The sequence below is a fragment of the Lissotriton helveticus genome, chromosome 3_2 (assembly GCF_964261635.1).
Source record: "Lissotriton helveticus chromosome 3_2, aLisHel1.1, whole genome shotgun sequence".
NCBI lineage: Eukaryota > Metazoa > Chordata > Amphibia > Caudata > Salamandridae > Lissotriton > Lissotriton helveticus.
The window spans coordinates 473913544-473935922 of NC_136062.1; the positions used below are offsets into that span (position 1 = coordinate 473913544).

A 22379-nucleotide genomic window follows, 5' to 3' on the forward strand; every position below is an offset into this window, starting at 1 on the left:
AATTTATTTCCCTTTTGTTGCTGTTCATGACAGTCTGGCCAATTGCCGTGATTAGTGATAAGTTGGGTTTTTTATTTGTAATGAGGAATGGTAGTATATGATTACTCTCTGGTTTTATACGAGAAGATATCATTCCAATATTCATCTTTCGTAATGATATAATATTATTTCATGATATTACTTATAATTAGTCATCAAATTTTTGATTACTAAATTCATGAAATAATTTCACAGTTATTCATTTATATGTACTGCTAATTAGTAATCCTGATATGATATAATTTCACAGTTATTCATTCTCTATATATTGCTAATTAGTAATCCTGATTTTACCACCATCAGGACATATTGTAATTAGTTTCACTTTCTCTCTTTTATTTTCATTGTTATAAAAGAGGGAGATGTGTTGCATCCTGATCATATTATTCCCTGCTGCTCAGCCTGAGTATGTATGATGTCATTGGAATGTTACTGTGTGCATGATTTGAATGTGTGGTCAGTTTGATTGAGTGGGCTGAGCAGCTGGATGCTGCTCCCGGTGGGGCCTGATTCCTACTCCTAATTCTTCCTTTTATCTAATAATAACTAATAAATACCATCTTAAGGATACCTACGTCTACATTAGTAACAGCAGGTTTTATTCCTCAATCTCAAGGACCTCAAGCTCAGACGCAAAAGAACTCCTCTCCCGGCCAACGCCCCCTCAACCCGCCAATGAGGTCCCAGCTGGCCCGGGTTTCCTCGTGGACCTGGGGAGCAGTTGTCACCGTGGGTACCGGGCAATGTGCGGTCTCGTCCCTGCCACAGTCACTATCATGAGCCGATCACACTATCTGCTGTCCCTCGGTGTCTGCCAGGATTAGCAATGTTTGGAAACATGTAAAAGTTTAGATTTAAGTGGTGCATTTATAAAAATGAGCCGGACTTATCTGAACCGCATAAAATCTAGAGCATGTATCTGTGTGTACTATTTATATACTCTGTCAGCAGACACAGATTCCTTCACGACCAGCGACCCGGCTTATCTTGCACACATATATGGTGGTTCTTGTCACATCTGTGGAGTGGAGTGGTGTTGCTCACTGATTAGAGGCGGCAGACCCGGAAGCAGGAGACGGCCCAGGACCAGGGTTAAGGCAGGGTAGTGGACCAGGGTCAGCGGACTCGACAATTCTCGCCTCGCTGCCTACTCTAACCAGGGGTCCCACTCGGCAACTCTGGGCATTAAGCTTGCCTAATCTCCACAACGGCCCCATCAAAGCCGGGGATGCCTGGTTTCACCTTGGGGACTCCCAGTAGGGACCATCCCACAGGGCAACCCAGGACGGGTTCCCCAGCGGTCTACAGCGCCAGGATACTCCGGTAGTAATTGAGCGTGTTACAAAACAGCTTTTAACATAACATAACATCTGAAGCCCGGACACCATCAGACTGCAGACTAAGAAGGGTAAGAAGGAAAAACAAGACAACAGGCCTTTTACATCTGTGCACCCAAGATCTACGCAAAGTCCGTGTATCCCTCAGGACTACCTCAAGGCTGCTCCAATTTAGGAAAGAATTGACGACTTTCCTCTCTACCAAGCATTGACCTCCACAAACCAGCTTCCACTCGTGTGGCTTGTTGCCTTTATATTTGTCTTCGAGCCTGCACAGTGCTCCACTGCCTTATGGCTCGGTTCATCCTATAGAAATATCATAAGTACACACACATTCCTTTCAGTCATGACAACATGCCAGACTCCTCACGTTTTCACAATGGCCGAGTACAGACCTCCCACCCTTGCACAAACCAATAGCCATGAACAATCCAGCAGTCCAGCGCCTAGAGATGCGTTCCTCTGTAGCGCCTGCCATCTTGGTGTGTTCACTCACCTTATCCGCCGACCCAGAGTACACGCGCCTAGAGTCGGGGTCCATCTCCAGAGCGAGGACAGCCTGGGAGTGCCCCCGCAGGGTCCGGACAGGCTGGCAGTGACGCAGGTCCCACACCTTGATCTGGAAGGAGAATGCAGGAAAATGAATGAATGAATGAATCAATCAATCAGGGATTTATAGAGTGCACCATTCACCCGTGAGGATCTCAAGGCGCTGGGGCATGGATGTACACAGGTGAGACCCGTGGATGTGCAGGGCAAGCTATGATGGAAAGGGGAACTAACACCGTAGGGACCTCAATACGGGCTAAATCTATTATCGTACAGAGGATTGGAATGGGTATTCAACTTGTATTCCCCATCAAAAATCTTTTTTTTTTCTTTTGTATTGACCCAAATCCTTAAATCCCAAAAGGTTATTACGTTTCTAAAAAAAATCTTTCAGGTTATCAGCCACTGTGTTCCAGATATACCCCCACTTAAACAGGTGTATATATAACAACAAAAAATTGTGAAAAGGCGAGATAGCACCTCACGTGCGCTACACCATAGGAGCTTACTGGTTGGTTCTCACCAGTTGTGCCCCTGTTTCTCAGCATAGGTAGCTACCTCACCTGTCAAAAAATAACAGACCAGTATCCAGAACAAAAAGATGAAAAAAGTGTTTTGTGTATATCACAAAAAAGAAAGAGACCCCGTAAAGTTAAAATTGATGTAAGCCACACGTACACCAAATGCCAATTTTATTCAAAATGTGTGATCATACTCAAAGTTAAAACCAACTGTATGTTGCAGACCAACAGAAGATGAGCTGACATGTTTCATTGCCTGTTTTTCTTAGTGGTAATTTCGTCAGGACTCGAGGTCATTAATCACTTTACTGGACTTCCGTTTTGTACACACAGTGGGCCCGATTCACAGAACTAACTTAAGACAAAATCCTAAACTTACTACCATTTTGGTATTCACAGAAGGCACTTACTCATATTGGTATTCACAGAAGTTAGGAGTCCTAACTTTAGGACTACTAAATGCCTTCTGTGAATACCGAAAGTCTTAAAGTTAGGATTTTTATCAGTTTAGGAGTAGTAAAATTAGGACTCCTAACTTCTGTGAATACCGAAATGAGTGAGGGCCATATGTATGAAGCAAATTTACATTCGCAAACGCTAAAATTCGCAGAATTTCGGCGTTTGCGAATGCGAATTTGCAAAATGGTATGTATAAAGGAAAATCTGGTGCAAAATAAGGAATCGCAAATTTTGCAATTCCTTAAATGCAATGTATGAAGCAAAAAAAATTGCAAATTGTCCCTAAAGAATCGCAAATTACCACCAACTTCAAGTTGGAGGTAATTTGCGAATTCCTTGAAAAATGCCCATTTTTGCATTTTTCAAAGTGCCATGTGACGCACATACATGCCTTTAGGGCATGTATGTGCACCAAATGTGCACCCATGCTTATTTCAGGGGTACACCCTTGAAATTATTCTCAATTTGCGATTTTCAAATTGCGAATCGCAAAATTGAGAATACCTTCCCATTCATTCCTATGGGCCTCCTGGCCCATATACATGAATGGGAAAGTATTCCTTAATTGCGATTCGCAATTTGCTAATCGCAGTTAAGGAATACTAAGAGTTCGCAAAAAAAATGCAAATTTGTACATACATACCAATTTGCGATTCTGAAATCGCGATTTCTTAAAAATCGCTATTTCAGAATCGCAAATGGGTACCTTGATACATATGGCCCTAAGTGCCTTCTGTGAATACCAAAATGGTAGTAAATTTAAGATTTTGTCTTAAGGTAGTTCTGTGAATCGAGCCCAGTGACGGGTATTAGCCTAGGCCCCTTGTACCAGCTAGCCACCTCGTCATAGGGTACTTGCTCCTGTTATGAGACCCTTTTATAACACATATGTTGTCATAGTTCGCGAGTACCATAGGATGAGCGTTGTCTCAATGATGATGGAAAGAGGGGGGCGCTGGAAGTAGATATGACTGTGGACATCAAGTGTGCGTTTATATATTTGCATTACACAATTACTTCTCACGTATTTACATTTTCAGGCGCTCAGAGACCGAATGTTTCGGCCAAAGCCTTCATTTTCAGCCAAGAGCCAAGGAGAGACGGAAAACAGGGTCCGAAGGTGGGACAATTAACCATTAAACCACCTCTGCTGTTAATGTCTGCCTCTCTCTTAGTTGTAGAGCATGCTGCCTTTAACTCAGGCCACACTTAATACAATAAAACGAAAGAAAATAAAAATGAACTCAAAGTAAACAGCATGAAAAGCCAGAAAATGATATGTCGTATCTGTACAGCCAATGCCAAGCTTCACCTGTGGAAACAATGCCAGGTGTCAACTGTACAACAAATGCCAGGCTTCACCTGTGCAGCCAATACCACACTTCACCTGTGCTGCCAATGCCACACTTCACCTGTGCTGCCAATGCCAGGATTCACCTGTACAGCCCCTGCCAGGCTTCACCTGTGGAGCCAATGCTACGATTCACCTGTGGAGTCATTGCCAAGCTCCACCTGGGTGACCATTGCCAAGCTTCAACTGTCGGACAACGCCAAGCTTCACTTGTGCAGACAATGCCAGGCTTCACCTGTGGAGACAATGCCAAGCTTCACTTGTGCAGACAATGCCAGGCTTCACCTGTGGAGCCAATGCCAAGATTCACCTGTGAAGCCAATGCCAGGTTTCACCTGTGAAGCCAATGTCAGGATTCACCTGTAGAGTCAATGGCAGGTTTCACGTGTGCAGACAATACCAAGCTACACCTGTGCAGGCAATGCCAGGCTTCACCTGTGCAGCCCATGCCAGGCTTCACCTGTGCAGGCAATGCCAGGCTTCACCTGTGCAGGCAATGCCAGGATTCACCTGTGCAGGCAATGCCAAGCTTCACCTGTGCAGGCAATGCCAGGATTCACCTGTGGAGTCAATGGCAAGCTAAAACTGTACAGCCAATGCCAGGCTTCACCTGTGCAGGCAATGCCAAGCTTCACCTGTACAGCCAATGCCAGGCTTCACCTGTGGAGCAAATGCCAGGCTTCATGGGCGCAGCCAATGGCAGGTTTCACCTGTGCAGACAACGGCAAGCTTCCCCTGTGCAGCCAATGCCAGGCTTCACCTGTGCAGCCAAAGCCAGGCTTCACCTGTGCAGCCAATGCCAGGCTTCACCTGTGCAGCCAATGCCAGGCTTCACCTGTGCAGCCAATGCCAAGATTCACCTGTGAAGCCAATGCCAAGCTTCACCTGTGAAGCCAATGTCAGGATTCACCTGTAGAGTCAATGGCAGGTTTCACGTGTGCAGACAATACCAAGCTACACCTGTACAGCCCATGCCAGGCTTCACCTGTGCAGCCCATGCCAGGCTTCACCTGTGCAGGCAATGCCAGGCTTCACCTGTGCAGGCAATGCCAGGATTCACCTGTGCAGGCAATGCCAGGCTTCACCTGTGCAGGCAATGCCAAGATTCACCTGTACAGCCAATGCCAGGCTTCACCTGTGGAGCAAATGCCAGGCTTCATGGGCGCAGCCAAAGCCAGGCTTCACCACCTGTGCAGCCAATGCCAGGCTTCACCTGTGCAGCCAAAGCCAGGCTTCACCTGTGCAGCCAATGCCAGGCTTCACCTGTGCAGCCAATGCCAGGCTTCACCTGTGCAGCCAAAGCCAGGCTTCACCTGTGCAGCCAATGCCAGGCTTCACCTGTGCAGACAATGCCAAGCTAAAACTGTACAACAAATGCCAGGCTTCACCTATGCAGCCAATTCCAGACTTCACCTGTGCTGCCAATGCCAGGGTTACCAGTGCAATCAATGCCGCATTTCACCTGCTCAGACAATGCCAAGCTTCACCTGTGGAGCCAATGCCAAACTTCACCCATGCAGCTAATGCCAAGCTTCACCTGTGGAGTCAATGCCACGATTCACCTGTGCGGCCATTGCCAAGCTCCACCTGGGCGACCATTGCCAAGCTACACCTGTGGAGACAATGCCAAGCTTCACTTGTGCGGCTATGCCAAGCTTCACTTGTGAAGTCAACGCTAGCCGTCACCTGTGCAGACAACGCCAGGCTTTACCTGTGGAGCCAATACCAAGCTTCACCTTTGAAGCCAATGTCAGGCTTCACCTGTAGAGTCAATGGCAGGTTTCACGTGTGCAGACAATGCCAAGCTACTCCTGTACAGCCCATGCCAAGCTTCACCTGTGCAGCCCATGCCAGGCTTCACCTGTGCAGGCAATGCCAGGCTTCACCTGTGCAGGCAATGGCAAGCTTCACCTGTGCAGTTAATGCCAGGATTCACCTGTGGAGTCAATGGCCGAGCTAATGCCAAGCTTCACCTGTGAAGCCAAGGCCAACCTTCACCTGTGCAGCCAGTGCCAAGTTTCACCTGTGGGGCCAATGCCAGGCTTCACCTGTGCGGACAGTGAGCAGCTTCACCTGTGCGGGTAATGCCAGACTTCACCTGTACGACCAATGCCAAGCATCACCTGTGAAGCCAAGGCCAACCTTCACCTGTGGGGCCAATGACGAGCTTCACCTGTGGAGCCAATGCTACCCTTCACCTGTGCGGACAATGCCAAACTTCACCTGTGTAGCCAATGCAAAGCTTACCTGTGCAATCAATGCCACACTTCAAATACGGAGCCAATGCCAGGTTTCACCTGTGCAGCCAGAGCCATACTTCACCTGTGAAGCGAAGGCCATGATTCACCCCCAGAGCCAAGGCCAAGCTTCACCTGTACAGCCAATGCCAGGCTTCACCAGTGCGGCCAATGCCAGGCTTCACCTACACGGCCGATGCCAAACTTCACCTGTACGGACAATGCCATGCTTCACCTGCAGAGCTAATGCCAACCTTCACCTGTGCAGCCAATGCCAAGCTTGAACTATCCAGCAAATGCCAAGCTTCGCCTGTGCAGACAATGCCAAGCTTCCCCTGTGGAGCCAATGCCAAGCTCCACCTGGGTGACCATTGCCAAGCTTCACCTGTCAGACAACGCCAAGCATCACCTGTGGAGACAATGGCAAGTTACACCTGTGCAGCCAATGCCAAGCTTCACTTGTGCAGACAATGCCAAGCTTCACGCTATGCCAAGCTTCACTTGTGCAGACAATGCCAGGCTTCAACTGTGCAGACAATGCCAGGCTTCACCTGTAGAGCCAATGCCAAGATTCACCTGTGAAGCGAAGGCCATGATTCACCTGTGAAGCCAATGCCAAGCTTCACGCTATGCCAAACTTCACCTGTGAAGTCAACGCTAGCCGTCACCTGTGCAGACAATGCCAAGCTTCACCTGTGGAGCCAATGCCAAGATTCACCTGTGAAGCGAAGGCCATGATTCACCTGTGAAGCCAATGCCAAGCTTCACCTGTGAAGCCAATGTCAGGCTTCACCTGTAGAGTCAATGGCAGGTTTCACGTGTGCAGACAATGCCAAGCTACACCTGTGCAGGCAATGCCAGGCTTCACCTGTGCAGGCAATGCCAGGCTTCACCTGTGCAGGCAATGCCAGGCTTCACCTGTGCAGGCAATGCCAGGCTTCATCTGTGCAGCTAATGCCAAGCTTCACCTGCAGAGCTAATGCCAAGCTTCACCTGTGAAGCCAAGGCCAACCTTCACCTGTGCAGCCAGTGCCAAGCTTCACCTGTGGGGCCAATGCCAAGCTTGAACTATCCAGCAAATGCCAGGCTTCACCTGTGCAGACAATGCCAGGATTCACCTGTGGAGCCAATGCCACGATTCACCTGTGGAGCCAATGCCAAGCTCCACCTGGGCGACCATTGCCAAGCTTCACCTGTCGGACAACGCCAAGCATCACCTGTGGAGACAATGGCAAGTTACACCTGTGCAGCCAATGCCAAGCTTCACCTGTGGAGCCAATTGCAAGCTTCACGCTATACCAAACTTCACCTGTGAAGTCAACGCTAGTCGTCACCTGTGCAGACAATGCCAAGCTTCACCTGTGGAGCCAATGCCAAGATTCACCTGTGAAGCCAATGCTAAGCTTCACCTGTGAAGCCAATGTCAGGCTTCACCTGTAGAGCCAATGGCAGGTTTCACGTGTGCAGACAATGCCAAGCTACACCTGTGCAGCCAATGCCAGGCTTCACCTGTGCAGGCAATGCCAGGCTTCACCTGTGCAGGCAATGCCAGGATTCACCTGTGGAGTCAATGGCAAGCTAAAACTGCACAGCCAATGCCAAGCTCCACCTGTACAGCCAATGCCAGGCTTCACCTGTGGAGCAAATGCCATGTTCATGGGCGCAGACAATGGCAGGTTTCACATGTGCAGACAATGCCAAACTTCACCTGTGCAGACAACGCCAGGCTACACTCGTAGAGCCAATGGCAGGTTTCACCTGTGGAGCCAATACCAAGCATCACCTGTGCAGCTAATACCAATCTTCACCTGTGGAGTCAAAGCCAAGCTAAAACTGTACAACAAATGCCAGGCTTCACCTGTGCAGCCAATGCCACACTTCACCTGCGGAGCCAGTGCCAAGCTTCACCTGTGGGGCCAATGCCAACCTTCACCTGTGCAGCCAAAGCCAAGCTTGACCTATCCAGCAAATGCCAGGATTCACCTGTGGAGCCAATGCCAGGCTTCACCTGTGCAGACAATGCCACGATTCACCTGTGCTGCCAATGCCACACTTCACTTCACCTGTGAAGTCAACGCTAGCCGTCATCTGTGCAGACAATGCCAAGCTTCACCTGTGGAGCCAATGCCACGATTCACCTGTGCGGCCAAAGCCAAGCTCCACCTGGGCGACCATTGCCAAGCTTCACCTGTCGGACAATGCCAAGCTTCACTTGTGCAGCTATGCCAAACTTCACCTGTGAAGTCAACGCTAGCCGTCACCTGTGCAGACAATGCCAAGCTTCACCTGTGCAGACAACGCCAGGCTTCACCTGTGGAGCCAATGCCAAGATTCACCTGTGAAGTCAATACCAAGCTTCACCTTTGAAGCCAATGTCAGGCTTAACCTGTAGAGCCAATGGCAGGTTTCACGTGTGCAGACAATGCCAAGCTACACCTGTACAGCCCATGCCAGGCTTCACCTGTGCAGCCCATGCCAGGCTTCACCTGTGCAGGCAATGCCAGGCTTCACCTGTGCAGGCAATGCCAGGCTTCACCTGTGCAGGCAATGTCAGGCTTCACCTGTAGAGCCAATGGCAGGTTTCACGTGTGCAGACAATGCCAAGCTTCACCTGTACAACCCATGCCAACCTTCACCTGTGCAGCCCATGCCAGGCTTCACCTGTGCAGGCAATGCCAGGCTTCACCTGTGCAGGCAATGCCAGGCTTCACCTGTGCAGGCAATGCCAAGCTTCACCTGTGCAGTTAATGCCAGGATTCACCTGTGGAGTCAATGGCAGAGCTAATACCAATCTTCACCTGTGAAGCCAAGGCCAACCTTCACCTGTGGAGCCAATGCCAACCTTCACCTGTGCAGCCAATGCCAAGCTTGAACTATCCAGCAAATGCCAAGCTTCGCCTGTGCAGACAATGCCAAGCTTCCCCTGTGGAGCCAATGCCAAGCTCCACCTGGGTGACCATTGCCAAGCTTCACCTGTCGGACAACGCCAAGCATCACCTGTGGAGACAATGGCAAGTTACACCTGTGCAGCCAATGCCAAGCTTCACTTGTGCAGACAATGCCAAGCTTCACGCTATGCCAAGCTTCAACTGTGCAGACAATGCCAGGCTTCACCTGTAGAGCCAATGCCAAGATTCACCTGTGAAGCGAAGGCCATGATTCACCTGTGAAGCCAATGCCAAGCTTCACGCTATGCCAAACTTCACCTGTGAAGTCAACGCTAGCCGTCACCTGTGCAGACAATGCCAAGCTTCACCTGTGGAGCCAATGCCAAGATTCACCTGTGAAGCGAAGGCCATGATTCACCTGTGAAGCCAATGCCAAGCTTCACCTGTGAAGCCAATGTCAGGCTTCACCTGTAGAGTCAATGGCAGGTTTCACGTGTGCAGACAATGCCAAGCTACACCTGTGCAGGCAATGCCAGGCTTCACCTGTGCAGGCAATGCCAGGCTTCACCTGTGCAGGCAATGCCAGGCTTCACCTGTGCAGGCAATGCCAGGCTTCATCTGTGCAGCCAGTGCCAAGCTTCACCTGTGGGGCCAATGCCAAGCTAGAACTATCCAGCAAATGCCAGGCTTCACCTGTGCAGACAATGCCAGGATTCACATGTGGAGCCAATGCCACGATTCACCTGTGGAGCCAATGCCAAGCTCCACCTGGGCGACCATTGCCAAGCTTCACCTGTCGGACAACGCCAAGCATCACCTGTGGAGAAATGGCAAGTTACACCTGTGCAGCCAATGCCAAGCTTCACCTGTGGAGCCAATTGCAAGCTTCACGCTATACCAAACTTCACCTGTGAAGTCAACGCTAGCCGTCACCTGTGCAGACAATGCCAAGCTTCACCTGTGGAGCCAATGCCAAGATTCACCTGTGAAGCCAATGCTAAGCTTCACCTGTGAAGCCAATGTCAGGCTTCACCTGTAGAGTCAATGGCAGGTTTCACGTGTGCAGACAATGCCAAGCTACACCTGTGCAGCCAATGCCAGGCTTCACCTGTGCAGGCAATGCCAGGCTTCACCTGTGCAGGCAATGCCAGGATTCACCTGTGGAGTCAATGGCAAGCTAAAACTGCACAGCCAATGCCAAGCTTCACCTGTACAGCCAATGCCAGGCTTCACCTGTGGAGCAAATGCCATGTTCATGGGCGCAGCCAATGGCAGGTTTCACATGTGCAGACAATGCCAAACTTCACCTGTGCAGACAACGCCAGGCTACACTCGTAGAGCCAATGGCAGGTTTCACCTGTGGAGCCAATACCAAGCATCACCTGTGCAGCTAATACCAATCTTCACCTGTGGAGTCAAAGCCAAGCTAAAACTGTACAACAAATGCCAGGCTTCACCTGTGCAGCCAATGCCACACTTCACCTGCGGAGCCAGTACCAAGCTTCACCTGTGGGGCCAATGCCAACCTTCACCTGTGCAGCCAATGCCAAGCTTGACCTATCCAGCAAATGCCAGGATTCACCTGTGGAGCCAATGCCAGGCTTCACCTGTGCAGACAATGCCACGATTCACCTGTGCTGCCAATGCCACACTTCACTTCACCTGTGAAGTCAACGCTAGCCGTCACCTGTGCAGACAATGCCAAGCTTCACCTGTGGAGCCAATGCCATGATTCACCTGTGCGGCCAAAGCCAAGCTCCACCTGGGCGACCATTGCCAAGCTTCACCTGTCGGACAATGCCAAGCTTCACTTGTGCAGCTATGCCAAACTTCACCTGTGAAGTCAACGCTAGCCGTCACCTGTGCAGACAATGCCAAGCTTCACCTGTGCAGACAACGCCAGGCTTCACCTGTGGAGCCAATGCCAAGATTCACCTGTGAAGTCAATACCAAGCTTCACCTTTGAAGCCAATGTCAGGCTTAACCTGTAGAGCCAATGGCAGGTTTCACGTATGCAGACAATGCCAAGCTACACCTGTACAGCCCATGCCAGGCTTCACCTGTGCAGCCCATGCCAGGCTTCACCTGTGCAGGCAATGCCAGGCTTCACCTGTGCAGGCAATGCCAGGCTTCACCTGTGCAGGCAATGTCAGGCTTCACCTGTAGAGCCAATGGCAGGTTTCACGTGTGCAGACAATGCCAAGCTTCACCTGTACAACCCATGCCAACCTTCACCTGTGCAGCCCGTGCCAGGCTTCACCTGTGCAGGCAATGCCAGGCTTCACCTGTGCAGGCAATGCCAGGCTTCACCTGTGCAGGCAATGCCAAGCTTCACCTGTGCAGTTAATGCCAGGATTCACCTGTGGAGTCAATGGCAGAGCTAATACCAATCTTCACCTGTGAAGCCAAGGCCAACCTTCACCTGTGGAGCCAATGCCAAGCTTCACCTGTACAGTTAATGCCAAAACTTCACCTGCGGAATGAATGCTAAGCTTCACCTGCAGATCCAATGCCTAGCTCCAGCTGCAGAGCCAATGCCAAGCTTCACATGTGCAGACAATGCCAGGCTTCACCTGTGCAGACAACGCCAGGCTTCACCTGTGGAGCCAATGCCAAGCTTCACATGTGCAGACAATGCCAAGCTTCACCTGTGGAGTCAATGCCAAGCTTCACCTGTGCAGACAACGCCAGGCTTCACCTGTGAAGCCAATGCCACGATTCACCTGTGGAGCCAATGCCAAGCTCCACCTGGGCGACCATTGCCAAGCTTCACCTGTCGGACAACGCCAAGCATCACCTGTGGAGACAATGGCAAGTTACACCTGTGCAGCCAATGCCAAGCTTCACCTGTGGAGCCAATTGCAAGCTTCACGCTATACCAAACTTCACCTGTGAAGTCAACGCTAGCCGTCACCTGTGCAGACAATGCCAAGCTTCACCTGTGGAGCCAATGCCAAGATTCACCTGTGAAGCCAATGCTAAGCTTCACCTGTGAAGCCAATGTCAGGTTTCACCTGTAGAGTCAATGGCAGGTTTCACGTGTGCAGACAATGCCAAGCTACACCTGTACAGCCCATGCCAGGCTTCACCTGTGCAGGCAATGCCAGGCTTCACCTGTGCAGGCAATGCCAGGCTTCACCTGTGCAGGCAATGCCAGGATTCACCTGTGGAGTCAATGGCAAGCTAAAACTGCACAGCCAATGCCAGGCTTCACCTGTGGAGCAAATGCCATGTTCATGGGCGCAGCCAATGGCAGGTTTCACATGTGCAGACAATGCCAAACTTCACCTGTGCAGCCAAAGCCAAACTTCACCTGTGCAGACAACGCCAGGCTACACTCGTAGAGCCAATGGCAGGTTTCACGTGTGCAGACAATGCCAAGCTACACCTGTACAGCCCATGCCAGGCTTCACCTGTGCAGCCCATGCCAGGCTTCACCTGTGCAGGCAATGCCAGGCTTCACCTGTGCAGGCAATGCCAGGCTTCACCTGTGCAGGCAATGTCAGGCTTCACCTGTAGAGCCAATGGCAGGTTTCACGTGTGCAGACAATGCCAAGCTTCACCTGTACAACCCATGCCAACCTTCACCTGTGCAGCCCATGCCAGGCTTCACCTGTGCAGGCAATGCCAGGCTTCACCTGTGCAGGCAATGCCAAGCTTCACCTGTGCAGTTAATGCCAGGATTCACCTGTGGAGTCAATGGCAGAGCTAATACCAATCTTCACCTGTGAAGCCAAGGCCAACCTTCACCTGTGGAGCCAATGCCAAGCTTCACCTGTACAGTTAATGCCAAAACTTCACCTGCAGAATGAATGCTAAGCTTCACCTGCAGATCCAATGCCTAGCTCCAGCTGCAGAGCCAATGCCAAGCTTCACATGTGCAGACAATGCCAGGCTTCACCTGTGCAGACAACGCCAGGCTTCACCTGTGGAGCCAATGCCAAGCTTCACATGTGCAGACAATGCCAAGCTTCACCTGTGGAGTCAATGCCAAGCTTCACATGTGCAGACAATGCCAGGCTTCACCTGTGGAGTCAATGCCAGGCTTCACCTGTGCAGACAACGCCAGGCTTCACCTGTGGAGCCAATGCCAAGCTTCACATGTGCAGACAATGCCAAGCTTCACCTGTGGAGTCAATACCAGGCTTCACCTGTGGAGCCAATGCCAGGCTTCACCTGTGCAGACAACGCCAGGCTTCACCTGTGGAGCCAATGCCAAGTTTCACATGTGCAGACAATGCCAAGCTTCACCTGTGGAGTCAATGCCAAGCTTCACCTGTGCAGACAACGCCAGGCTTCACCTGTGGAGCCAATGCCAAGCTTCACATGTGCAGACAATGCCAGGCTTCACCTGTGGAGTCAATGCCAAGCTTCACATGTGCAGACAATGCCAAGCTTCACCTGTGGAGTCAATGCCAGGCTTCACATGTGCAGACAATGCCAAGCTTCACCTGTGGAGTCAATGCCAGGCTTCACCTGTGGAGCCAATGCCAGGCTTCACCTGTGCAGACAACGGCAGGCTTCACCTGTGGAGCCAATGCCAAGCTTCACATGTGCAGACAATGCCAAGATTCACCTGTGGAGTCAATGCCAAGCTTCACCTGTGCAGACAACGCCAGGCTTCACCTGTGGAGCCAATGCCAAGCTTCACATGTGCAGACAATGCCAGGCTTCACCTGTGGAGTCAATGCCAGGCTTCACCTGTGCAGACAACGCCAGGCTACACCTGTACAGCCAATGCCAAGCTTCACATGTGCAGACAATGCCAAGCTTCACCTGTGGAGTCAATGCCAGGCTTCACCTGTGCAGACAACGCCAGGCTTCACCTGTGGAGCCAATGCCAAGCTTCACATGTGCAGACAATGCCAAGCTTCACCTGTGGAGTCAATGCCAGGCTTCACCTGTGGAGCCAATGCCAGGCTTCACCTGTGCAGACAACGCCAGGCTTCACCTGTGGAGCCAATGCCAAGCTTCACCTGTGGAGTCAATGCCAAGCTTCACCTGTGCAGACAACGCCAGGCTTCACCTGTGGAGCCAATGCCAAGCTTCACATGTGCAGACAATGCCAGGCTTCACCTGTGGAGACAACGCCAGGCTTCACCTGTACAGCCAATGCCAGGCTTCACATGTGCAGACAATGCCAGGCTTCACCTGTGGAGTCAATGCCAGGCTTCACCTGTGCAGACAATGCCAGGCTTCACCTGTGCAGACAATGCCAAGCTTTACCTGTGGAGCTAATGTGTCAAGCCTCGCCTGTGGAGTCAATACCAAGCTTACCGATCTCATTCCCCTAGATTTAGAGCAGGTGAGAGGAATATAAAGGTGTCATTTTAATATTTAATGGTCTCGCACAGTGACATTAAAACCCTTGGTGTTGAGAAGGGCCAGCACTCGGCAGGATAAATCACTAACATGGGTTTTAGCCAAGGGCCGGGGGGGTAGCAGGAGAGGGTGGAGGAAGGGTGAGGGAGAGCAAAGATGAGAAGGTAAAATGAGCTAACTAATGAGGGAGGGCACCTCTTACCCCTCACCAACAGAGCAGGAGAGTGAGACCCTCTCCTTGAACCCCAACCACCCCAGTGCCCCATCCTTGCACCAAGCCTAGTGAAGACCAGGGCATACACTGACACTCCCCAACACTCGCATCAGGCCATCCCAACCACCACACAAACAATCACCCCTATCCATCCTTCACAAGCCTGCACACACTTCCGTTTATTAATTATTCAGTGCTCACTTGTGGCAAGGCTGCTTCGTGGCACTGATAAACAGGTCTCAGGCACTAGGGCCCTGCCCGTTCCCTAAACAAGTAGTCTGCAACCTAGGAATAACAATTGATAACAAGTTATCAATGAAAAATCATGTCAATATTGTGCTAGGCACTTGTTATGGGCTCCTGAGGAAGTTGCATAACATTTTTAAATGGCTACACATTGAAGCCAGGAAGCCACTGATCCAAGGCCTAATTGTCAGCCGTATGGATTATGGGAATGCCTTAGTGACCTCCCTAAACGAAGACCTCTTCTCCAAATTGCAAGTTTTGCAAAATACGGCGGCCAGACTGATCTTAAACTTTCCACCTAGATCTCCCTCTGCCCCGAGTCTGAGGTCCCTCCATTGGCTTCCATTTAGGAAAAGAGGTTACTTTAAAATCTTTTACCTCACCCATAAAAGTATATATGGTACTGGTCTCGGCTATCTAGTGAAAAAAAATTAAAAAGTATCAGCCCAAAATAACATTAAGATCTAGTGCAAAATCTCTGCTCACGCCCTTTCGCGTCCGTACGTCACGTAGTGGAGGTCGATCGTTTTCTTTTCTTGCTCCCTATCTCTGGAACAAGTTACCATCCCATCTTCGTCTTATGGCGGACAATGAGACCTAGCAGTGATTTGTGCGCTATATAAGAGTCTCTGACTTGACTTATTTATTTTATTTATTTATTTTGGAATTTTATAAAGCGCATGGTTACGCGCTCCGGCGTGTCCCCGCGCTGAGAGTGAGCCTCAGAATGATGATCATGTTTGTAAAAGGCTGGTTTGGATTTGGACCAGTGACAGCAGACTGCAGCTGGTGCTAAACCCGTTAAGCTATCTCCCCTTTAGTGACACACACCAACCCTCACGCGCTCCTGTGGGTTTACTGTCACCTTGGCTCACATCTTTCATCGGTCTGTCGTGTTTCCCTTCCCCTGGTGCTCACACTCACATGGCTTACGGCCACCTATACTTCTCTATGTATCAATATACCGAGGATGCCGGCATGAGCGTTCCAGTGTGCTGATATACAGGAGTTACACACTTATATGTGTGTCACCAGGCAAAATACTCGTAGAGTCCTGATTTATACCCTCAGTGGGTCTTCTCAAAAACTGATTTACCTATATTGATACATAGAGATGTATACGTGGCTGGGAGTAACACAAATTAACTCGTTTATCGAAACCCCAGTCACTGTGATGATCAGTTTTTTATGGTCCTGAAGAAAAGCCGCTATATCGTTCACATGACTAAATTAGACTTGAAACATGTCGACCTTCAGCTACCTTAGATAATCACTTCTAGTAGGTGGCACCATATTTTAACATAGCCCGTAAGACTCAATCATTAAAATATTTCTGTAGAGTGCCCCGCCCTGTTTTTTTCCCACTCATTCATATAGTTACTTAAAATACACCAATCTACTATTTTATCCACACTTCACCATACAGCTTATAAAATGACTAGCAGCCCATCCCGACTTTGTCCGGGTACGAAAAAGAATGTTTTAAATGGTTAGAATAGGCAAGGCAAAGTTTTTTTAAAAGTCCATGGCATAATACATTTATTCTTTCATGCGACTTGACTGTGTGACTGCTCAGAAACTCTCTTTCTGTTGCGCGGAAGGTGAGCGTGTGCTCTGCGGTTTGTTGTCCTTTCTGCAGAATGCGAACGTGTGTGTCCGCTCCTGCCTACGCCCCTGATCAGTCCTGGCATACACACTGAGGGAGTGTGCCTTAGTAGGTTCACGCACTCCCCAAAGACTTGCTTGGTGCACTTAGACGCCCCACATAGCGTCACTGCCAAACGCCACAACTACAAGGACGCTATTCCCCCTCTCCGCAATGCTTCCGGCGTCTTTGTGAAAGCCACGGCCCTTTCTTTATGCCTGCCCCCCTGTGACAACGCCGAGGCTCACATATGAGTGAAGCTTTGTTTTTGTTCCCACCGCAAATACTGTGAGTGTTATCATTAATGGAGCGTGAATGGGCTTGCACAGTGAAATCGGCGGCCATTTCTTTATGCCAGCCCCGGCTCCTCTGACAACGTGACGCCCACAAAGGTGTGAATGTTGCGCCGAGTGAATAGTACGCTTTTGAAAGCTGCGCCCCTTTTTTTGATGCCAGCCTCCTCTGCCAACGCCGAGGCTCACAAATGAGTAAAGCTTTGTTTTAGTTAGCTCGGCAAGTACTGTGAGTGTTATCAGTATCGGTAATGGAGCGTGAATGTGCGCGCATATTTTATTATCGTTTTTTGTTTTGGGCCAGGCCCCTCTGACAACGGTGACGCCCACCAAGTGTAGTTTGAGACGCCCATCGCTACTTTGACACGCCCACGCTACTTTGACACGCCCATCGCTGACAGCAGAATGCCAATGCCCACAAGGTACTACTTTACCCCTAAGGTTGTTTGACCTTTGTAATGTATATGTTGGGCTGCTGCATTGCCTATGTCTATCTGCTGCAACTGCCCTTTCCAACGCTGTATTGGGTGTTGTGATTGGTGCTGTACTTCTTGAGATTACCCGCCTCAAAGGTTTGGGCTCTCTCTTTATAATAGTAGTATAGATCTACGGTAAAGACCCCCATTGAGGGTGCCTGTCGGGCATTGCAGTGCTGGCCCGACGTGGAGCAAAAGCCCAATGATGAACCGTGAACCCTTTCTAGGTGTGTGAGAGCATTTGCTCCTACAGAGTAATGCTCCCTGCAGACTCTGTGGAACTTAACTGACCTAAGCAGACAAAGCCATACTTACTAGGAACTGCATACCTCTATGACATTAATTAGATAATCGGAGCATATAAGCTGGACCGGTATGCATCAGAATCCCTCCCTCTTGATATACATATATATAGACACTGTGTGAGAAGTTGGCCTGATATATGATGTTTCCAATTCTGGAACCACCTTGTATCAGTCCAAACTATCCCTTATGGTGTCTGGTTGTAAGTCAACCTTGTAGACAAGCTATCTTAATGGTAGCATAGACTAAGCAGCCTTAAAGGCTAAACTCAAGAGGTCGTGTTAAGCGAGCTGTTTTACCAATCACAGTCCTGTAATATCAAATGAAAGGACACCACACAAGTATATATTATAAAAATATATGTGTTTATTCTTAAAAATAATCCCCAGTACTCTTTATGAACAAAGGGGCACAAGCGTTAAATCAAAAGCACAGTATAACATACAAAGTTGCACAATTATGGATGAGGGCGGGGGGCCACTCAAACCATATACTAAACAAGTGGTATAAGAGATACCAATCGAACAGTGGTTAGGCCTAGGGCCTAGGGAATCGCTGGGAGCAGTCGGGACAAGCAATGCTGAAGTCGGGAAAAGCCCGCGGGAATCGGGTGCAGTGCTTAAAGCACACGCATGCACCAATGGTGCGTAAAAGTTACACAAACAGAGTTTTAGGATACTTCCGATGAACCTAGAAGGACAAAACTTTAGACACAGACCCTAGAGGCGTGTACCAGTGTGGGAACACCGGCGTTGCAATGTTACCTCACCCACAGGAAGCGGGTGCATAGGGTCAAAGTGGCGTCGGGTTTCGTCACGCAGGTTCTGGGTGCTTGAAGCTGAAGATGCTGCAGGCGATGTGAAGGAGAAGTGTCCGGTGTGATCCAAGGGTGGATCAGAGTCGAAATGTACCTGAAAGCAGAGGGGACAGAGTCTGGGTCACTCAGCAGTGACCAGGGTGGAACCAGGATGGAACCAGGCAATGTCGGGCGCAATCAGGTGGTTGTTGAGGAGCTTCTCTCCGCTGCCACGTGGGTTCTGGGGCATCTGCGATGTCCAGGAGCGGGTCACGAGCTGTCCCACGTAGGCTCTCACCGTCGGCACTGTCGGCTTCAAGATTGGAGCAAACAACACTTGGCAAGAGCAATCCATGCAGAACTGGAAGATTGCTTCTCACTCGGACCAGGAGGGTCAGAGTGGGGGCTCCTTTTCAGAGGAGCTGGTGTAAGTCTGGAGCAACCAGATTCACAAGTCGTATTTCGGTTTTCGCCGGCACAGGGGCCACAAGCCAGCTGGCAAGTGACCGGGCCAACGCGTTGAGCCAAAGAAAGCAGAAGGGCCCCACGCAGCACTCGTTGAGTGTAGGGGGGTGAACTTCGGTGCAAGAGTGGCTCAGGGTTGGGGCTTCTCAAACCCCGGTGTACAGCTTCGAGGGTCACTCGTGGGCTGCACGGTCAGCGTCTCGTGGTCTTTTCAAGATGGCGTGCCCCGCGCTTCCGGTCGCATCCACGGGTCTCAGCTCTGCAGGGACTGTGGATCGGGCTGTAAGAAGGCAGGCAAGCTTGATCTCGTCGATCTCTGTCGCTCGAGTTCCGGCGGGAACAGCAACAAAGCAGACGTCGATGTGCTGGATGGTGCCTGTTTGCACAGGGTGGTCACTCCTTGACCACAAGGGAGATTCTTCAGTCTTCTACGTTGAGTAGGATGTCGAAGGGTCCAGAGTTTCGTTTCTTATGTTTCATCAGGATAATCTGAAGTGCATTGGCACTGCTCCCATTCTTATACCAATCTAGGGGGCTGGATTACCTGCTAGGTCCCCTCCTATGGGTGGGACCCAGGAAGGGGGTGGGTGCACCCCTTTCTTTTGATCCAGGCCGTGCTGGGACGGGGGCTGGTGTGCCCCAGAACCGGTTTGGCCGGATTATGCAAGGGGCTGCCTTGTGCTCCCCATGCTGTGGTAAATAAATAAATAATACCTCTCTTTTTGACTAGACATATATCATAACAGATAGCTCAATAAATAAGAGTCAAGATTCGAGGTAGTAGGAGTTTTGCAGGTTTAATACAGCATAAGGACAGGAACAGGACAACCTGCATAGGAATAGGATGGCAGGGCCCAGCAGCTGCTGGGGCTGGATCTGGGATGAGCGCGCTGACTTTTAATAACAATACATGAGCATATATACATAACGCAAACACATAGCATTACATTGCAGTAGGCGTAGCAGTGGGTGGAGCAGAAGGCGTGACGCGTAGCAGTCGCGAAAGATAAGGGCGAAAGTAGGTGTAACTGGGCGTATACATAGACATGTGATGCAAACGTAACAGAATATGTCATGAATAGGGCGGAAACCATGGAGGGGGCTACCTAAGGAGCCGGGACCTCTAACCTGATGGTGCGCGCAAACTAGCAATGACGTATCACTAGGAGAAGCTGGGGGCTATGAACTCTGTGCTAGGAGCAGAGACTGAAGTCTGGAGAGTCAGGGCGACATGTACCTAAACAGTATCTAGTATCTGATGTTTAGAGAACATGTTGATATAAACTAGAAGTCAGGAGGGGAAAGGCTGACTTGATTCTAAGACTGGACCATGCATTATTCTACATGTAGTGCGTGTTGAAGAATATTAAATGACCATTAAATGCAGTATTTCTCTAACGTGGAGACGTGAAGGCTAGACAATGACGGAAACTATTGATGCAGTTCAGTAACTTAGGAATGCAGAGAAGGAGGACTGAACTGATAACTGGAACTATAACATACTTTTGGCAGACTCAGAGGCAGAGCCAGGCTGGACCGGGCACTGCGAGGCAGGAAGTAAGTGAAGGGTCGAGGATACAGGTGGGGGCTGTATCGCTCCTCAGCGAGGCTTCAGGAGACAGGAGCTGAATCTGGTGTCCAGGCCCTTTTGAGGCCTAGAAACGGGGACTTTATAATGGAATAACGTGCACACTGAGAAACGTGGCAACGTAGCTTTACATAGGCCTGATATTCGTAGTATTCACGAGGGCTGGAAACTGGCATACTAGAGGTGGACACAACTGTAATTGCGTCATTAATCGGACATGGGGAATACATATGCATATTTAATCATGCACACATAACATATGATGGATGACACGTAGGGACACAGAACATGGCAAAATTTACTTTTCCACATTCCCTCCTTGTCACTACGTTTCCATCAGGAAACATCAATTTTCATGATACCGTCTATCATTTCATACAGTATCCTTTGCTCGTCTCGAATTATCCTGGAACGGGATTTAGAACGGGGCTTGGGACTAGGAATACAAGAGGTAGCACAAATGCCGCAAATCGCAGGGCCACATTGTATACAGAGACAGCAGCTAAATATGATCGCTACTGCAATACCTAGAAAAGACAATATTTTCCATCCCCATGCGGAAATTATATTCCAGAACCAACCGGACCATGTCCAGGTGCCTGGATCTTGGTGTATCAGATGGGCAATTTTATGGAGTCTGGTTATAGCTGAATAAACAGACGGCGCGTTATTTGGAATGAAAATGCAGCAACTAGATCCGATGACTCTACAGGCCCCGCCCCTATCGGCCAGTATGACGTCAAGGACGAGACGATTCTGTAAAACGACAAATCTCATAGCAGATTGCTCTTCGGTTAAGTTACCTAGAGCAGAGGCAGTCTCATTTACTACAGCTTCGAGGGTTCTGGTTAACCTACAGATCAGTTTACTATTCTGGATAGGTCCTATAAAGAAAAAGAAACCTCTGTTGAAATCTGTATACTGTTCTAGAGCAGTTTCAGTATAATCAACAATTGGGGACTCCCTTCTATGTCTAATGTGTACTAGATGTGTATTTCTATGATAATCAGGTGGGGTTAGGAAAACAGGTGGCAGTAGGAAGGCAATGTAACAGGTTCCCTCCCAATCGAGGGGCAGACGAACATATGCGGTTTGACCACAAATAAAATAAGAATGACGTGAAGCTTTAAAGATAGATTTCCCACTGTCACTATACTTGACAATAGTAGTACAATCACTATGTCCTACGTGTACAGAACCATTATTTCGGACACATAATTCGCCTTTGACTGGTAGTACTGAGATAGCAGGTAAGTCTGGAGTAGTATCAGACTGAACATTCAGGACCATAAAATTCGACGAATAATTACCTAAATTATACACTTCATTTTCTAGATCTAACCCGGTTCTGTGGGGAAGACCTTGCTTGTCTGGAAAACATGTACTGTTAAGAAAAGACATATCTGTTGAGGATGACGTTAACGTGGACCATGCTCCACACGAACCATTATGTGAGAATGGATAAGGAAAAAGTGGCAGGACTCCCTTCGGTGTCTGGAAAGGGGGGAGTCGACCACACACCCAACAATTAGTGGTATTGCTGGTCTGGTGTGAGTAAAGTAACATGCGGATAAATGAGTTATTTCGCATGGCGAGGCGGTAAGAGAGTTCATGAGGAGGCAGATCACTAAACGTGTGCTCTACTGTAGC

At 49.6% G+C, this 22379-nt stretch overlaps 1 protein-coding gene across 1 annotated transcript in view; it reads right to left on the minus strand.

The window, feature by feature from the left end:
- The window catches only part of LOC144826369 (uncharacterized), a 377712-nt gene that overhangs the window by 161593 nt on the left and 193740 nt on the right, over positions 1–22379 (minus strand). Inside the window, exon 14 of the mRNA XM_078684697.1 lies at positions 1873–1995. Within this exon, the coding sequence (XP_078540823.1) occupies positions 1873–1995 (123 nt within the window). The remainder of the gene's footprint in view (positions 1–1872; positions 1996–22379) is intronic.